The sequence below is a fragment of the Gekko japonicus genome, unplaced genomic scaffold (genome assembly GCF_001447785.1).
Source record: "Gekko japonicus isolate JY-2015 unplaced genomic scaffold, Gekko_japonicus_V1.1 scaffold2203, whole genome shotgun sequence".
Lineage (NCBI taxonomy): Eukaryota > Metazoa > Chordata > Lepidosauria > Squamata > Gekkonidae > Gekko > Gekko japonicus.
This window is the reverse complement of record NW_015167600.1, coordinates 172,854-178,037: the sequence shown is the minus strand read 5'-3', so window position 1 is coordinate 178,037 and position 5,184 is coordinate 172,854. Positions and strand designations below refer to the sequence as shown.

General features: G+C 50.9%; 1 protein-coding gene across 1 annotated transcript in view; it reads left to right on the top strand.

Moving 5' to 3' along the window:
- STARD8 (StAR related lipid transfer domain containing 8) overlaps positions 1 to 5,184 on the top strand; it is a 43,429-nt gene that overhangs the window by 35,486 nt on the left and 2,759 nt on the right. Inside the window, exons 9-11 of the mRNA XM_015413992.1 lie at positions 344 to 458; positions 877 to 1,104; positions 2,904 to 3,121. Of these exons, the coding sequence (XP_015269478.1) occupies positions 344 to 458; positions 877 to 1,104; positions 2,904 to 3,121 (561 nt within the window). The remainder of the gene's footprint in view (positions 1 to 343; positions 459 to 876; positions 1,105 to 2,903; positions 3,122 to 5,184) is intronic.

Below are 5,184 nucleotides of genomic sequence, written 5' to 3'. Positions count from 1 at the left end.
GGGGGGGGGGTCCACCCCTGGGCCCCCCCCCCCCCCATCCCGTTAGGTCAGGCCTCCCTTTAGCTTACAGTTGCTTCCCCCCCCCATCAGCCTAGTCTGCCCCACGGAGATGAACGCTGCCCCCTCCCCATCTCCTTTGCACAGCTTCTGTGACTGCACAGAGCCTTTTGAGGCAGAGAATTCTATCCGCTGTGTTGAAGAGGGTGCATGTCCCTGAGTGCTTTGTTGCTGGAGAGCCCCTGAAGGAGTCATCTTTTTGCATGGCTGACGGATCTGCTTTTCGCGTTCCTTGGCTGGGCGTGCGGCCGGTGTTCTCACCTGCCCTTCTTTCTCCGTGGGGCAGGATGGTTCAGAAGAGGGGCACCGTGGGAAAGCCAGACCAGAAGGACCTGAATGAAAACATGGCTGCCACCCAGGCCCTTTCCCACATGATTACAGGCTGCAAGAAGCTGTTCCAGGTATGGCTGGGCTCGGCCCCTTCCCACTCGGTGGCTCTGAGGGCGGCTCCCCCTCTCTGCAGGAAGCCTGCCCGCTTACCCGGCACTTGGGGCAGCGCTGAGGCAGTGAAAGGGGACTTGCAGCGGAAAGGCTGCACTCTTGATGGGAGGCTGCTCCGAGGAGGAAGGCCTTTCCTGGGTCTTCAGATACTCTGCATGAGACAAATGTAGAATCCTGCACCAAAAATGTTGCATTCTGTGGTCTCTCCAGGCTGAGCAAGTGGCCACGATGCGAAATGCTCCATTGCCTTGTGTGCAGCAGCTGGTTCCGAGCCAGGCTTGTTGGGCTCCCGCTGGGCTTCCTGGGAGGGGGGAGGTGCTGGTGATTCTGGCAGGCGGAATGAGTCTGCTGCCCCCGGGCACTGTGCTTCTTCCCCAGGTCCCCCAGGACATGATGCTTCGGATGTACAGCTCCTGCGTGTCAGCCGACGCTCACCCCGCACTCTCCGTATCGGAGCTGATGAGCCGGCACCTGTCGTGGGCGGGGACGGACTCCCCAGCAGACCTGGAGGCCAGCGTCCAGAGCCTGCTGAAGGAGGCCTCGGAGCGTTTCAAGGGCTGGCTCAGTGCCCCCGGGCCCCAGAACACAGAGATGTCAAGCAAGAAGGTAAGAGGAGGGAGGGGAGACACTCGTCTCCAGGCACGCCCGAGGCTTGTGTCTTACGGCTGCTTCGGTGCACTTCAGGCAAAGATGCCGTCCGATGTGGCGGTTGTGCTTAGGTGAGTTTGTTGCTGACCCGTCTGGCGCCCATGCACCGAGAAGCTGGGCTTTGCCCCAGCTTTGCTGGTAGATCCAGGGCAAAGCATTGGCCCCGAGGCTCTTGGGAATGCTTCGGTACTTGGGCACCAGGAGTCTGTGGCTGAGGCATGTTACTTTTACAACATATTTTATTAGGTTTTGCCTTCGTAACATTATAACATACATAAACACGTTGGTGTATTAAGTACATAAAGATTGTAAAATGGTATTGTTTTGGAAGTATGCTATAAAGGGTGAGTAGATATCTACATAGATTTATGCAATGATATATACAGGATACAATTGTTGACTTACAGCTTACAACAGTTATAACTTCAGTGGATAGTTGGTGTTACAGTAAACACATACAAAACATATTTAGAAGCAATATTTGTTTACACGTTACCAGAGATGAAAAGTATCAATTTCCTTTGGGATATCATCGAATTGATGTAAATATTCCAAGATAGGGAACCATACAGCAATAAAAGAAGATTGGACCGGAATCTTGTCAAGCCGCGTAAGGTTATCCGAGAGTTTAGCCATAATATATAAATCCCACAGTTTCTTGCGCCAAAGCGAAATTGTGGGTGTCATTGTTGTTTTCCAGTGGGATGCAATGACAGTTTTGGCTGCAAATAGCAGGATGGAAACCCTCTCCACCACTGAAGGAGCAGAGTCCTGAGCTACCCAACTGTTCAAAAATAAATTTTCCGGCGTGGGAGTGATGACTAAGTAATCAATGCTTTTGATTTGAGACATAATGCTTTCCCAAAAGGGAAGAATTTTTGGGCAAGTTACCCAGCAATGCAAGTAGGTGCCTTTAGTGCCACAGTTTTTCCAACAATTTGGGCTATAAGAATGTGTCATTTGTGCCAGTTTACTGGGTGTAAGGTACCAGTGTGCTAAGATTTTGAATGATTGTAACTTCATTGAGGAAATTTTAGTTTTGAATGGTGGTGTGTTCCATATGTTGTGCCATGTATCATTCGTTAATTGTACGTTACAGTCCCTGTGCCAAAGTGATTGGTATGATGGTGGATATTCATGATCCACTGAGATCAAAGTTTTGTAGGCTTTGGAAATTAGGCCTTTAGCCGATGTTTTAGCTGCCCTAATGATGTTTTCGAAAGGGCTAAGAGGTTGTTTAACTAGAGATTCAAGGTTGAGTTGTTTGACAAGGTTGGCAATTTGAAAGTATTGAAACCATGGTACTTTGCTTTTGATGATTGTTTCTAGATTAGATTTTGGTAATAAAAGGTTCCTGTGTAAAAGATCACGTAAAGTGATAATTCCCGCTGCTGACCATTCCTTATAGCTAGAGGAAAGTATGCCCGGTAGGCATGTTACTTTTAGCCATGGTCTGTGGTCAGTGCAGTGAAGCCTGAGCAGCTGCCGGGGAGAAGAGCAGCCCTTGGGGGAGGTGGTTGGGGGCTCCGTCTCCATGCAGAGCACTGGGAGGTCTACCTTGGGCCGGTGAAGAACAGGCACAGAGTGCCTGCAGAAACCTTCTCATGTAACACCTTTTGAGAGCGAGGCTCACCACTGAGGCGTTCACGAGAGGCGCTTTCCAGGGGGGCCCTGCAGCTGCTGGGCTGCAGCTCCTGCCCAAGAGGGATGCTCTGTCCACAGCAGGGATCCTGTGTCTCCCCTCCTTGTCTCCCCAGGCAGGTGACGGATATCCTTTGCGGGTGTGGAAAGTGTCCACTGTGGTGGAAGCGCCTCCGCAGGCAGTGCTCCGGCGGGTTCTTCGGGAGCGGCACCTTTGGGATGAAGACTTGTTGCAGGGGAGAGTGATGGAGGCCCTGGGCCAGAACACGGAGGTGTATCACCACGTAGCGGACAGCATGGGCCCCCACCCTCGCCGGGAGTTCGTGGTGCTTCGGTGAGAGCCGGAAGCCTTCCGGTCCCTCTGCTGCCTGCCCTTTGGAAGCCTTTCCTGCCCAGAGTGGACTCCCCTCGTTTATCCTTTCTTCTGCTGTGAGCTGAAGATAGTTCTGATGAAATCATCTCTATCGTGGTGTCCTTGCCCCTTTTCTAAACAGCTAATTTGGGCTTTAATGTTTGAAAGTCAACACTAATCCCTGCTTAGCTGAAGGGGGTGCAGCTGTCTTCCTACCTGGTCCTATAATAATATTTGGTAACTGGACTAACTAATGAAATATGCTTGTGCCACCATTGCTCTTGAGTGTTCTGTGTGAAAAGCAGTTGTGTGACAGTAATAGGCACCTATGAGATAGTGCCAGTGGGGTCAGTTACATGAGGAGTCAGGTCTGAACACATTTTTCACTTCTTCAAAGGGTTTTTGAATACTTTCTGTGATAAGCAGATCTCTGCTCTACTGCATCTACTCAACAGTAGAAAAGAGCAAGAATCCAGGAGCACCTTAAAGACTAACAAAATATGTAGCAGGGTAGGAGTCACTGCTCACTTCTTCAGATCCTGCTGGAATGGGAGTCCATCCGTCCTATTTAGTGGAAAGTGGAGTGGTTTCAGATGCCTAATGAGATTAGCAGGCAAATGACAATAGCAAGTGAATGACAATAGTAGGTATGATTGGATTTAGATGAGATATGCGTGGAGAATATAATAGGTGTGGAGAAATCAGCATTGGTAATGAGACAGGAAACCTAGGTCTCGATTCAGTCCAGGTGGATGCATTGTCTTGAGTTTCATTATCAGTTGCAATTCAGCAGTCTCTCTTTCAAATCTCCCTTTGGAATTCCTTTGTAACAGAACTTCTACTTTTAGGTCAGTGACTGAATGTCCTTGAAGTTTAGAATGTCCCCCCACTGGTTTTTGAATGTTGTGGTTTCTGATGTCAGTCTTATGTCCATTTATTCTTTGTTGAAGCAACTGGCCTGTTTGTCCAATGCAGAGGGTGGGAGGGCATTGCTGACACCTGACGGCGTAAGCCACATTAGTGGATGAGCAGGGGTAGGAACCCCTGTGAGAGCAAAGCTGGCATCTTGGTTTGTTGCAGGCCTTGGTACCAGAGTCCATGTTACTCTTTTAAGTAGTCTATCATTGCGGGTGAGAAGCTGTTTTAGGTTAAGGAAGCAAGGAAAGGTCGCCCCCTCCCCCCTGTGCCTGTGTGAGGGAAGTGTCACTCTCCAGCATGGGTTGTGGGTCATTTATAATGTCTTGAACTGGTTTGAGCTGTAGGTGACCACCAGTGGTCTTCTGTTGTTATTCTCCTTGGGCTTGTCTTGTAGCAAGATGTCCCTGGGTATCATTCTGGGTTCTCCAATCACTGGTGGTCACCCACAACTCACAACTCAAGCCAGTTCAACGCACCCTCTACATTGGACAAACAGGCCAGTCCCGTCCCCCCCCTCCCCCCCGTATAATGAAATTTGTTAATTATCCTTATTCTTGGGAAAGTGTGACCCCTTGCTGGTCCTGAGATGGTGCATGTCTGTTCAGCGTGCTTGTTCCAAGGGGCAAGCAGGCTTTCCTCCCGTAGTCGAGGCTTCTCTTCCTTCCGTTCGGTGTGGTCCCTGGCCAGGGCAGGGGCGGGCTGGCCAGCTGGCTGGCTGGCTGGGGCCACCAGGAGGGAACCTGCTGCTCCTGAATGGTGGGCAAGAGCCACGGGACTCTGTGCAGGCTTCCCTCCCAGTGAGGCTTTCCCCTGCTCCCATTGTGCTGTCTCCTCGGAAAGGGGGGGGGGAGGATGCTTCTGGCTGCTTCTTCACTTCACGCCCTGTGCTTTCTCCTGAGATCCGGCTGCGGTCCCTCTGGACTGGCTGTTGCTTGATTTGGAATGGCTTGTTGGAAAAATGACAGATGTTCTGCCTGTTCAGAGCTTCTGAATGTAAAGCCATCAGTTGGAATTGCCAAAATAAATTCAGTGCCTGGGAGCAGTGACCTCAGCCGCCTCCGTAACAGCAGGAACCGCTTCTGCCCTGCCCTGCCCTGCCCTGCCCTGCCCTGCCCTGCCCTCCCCTC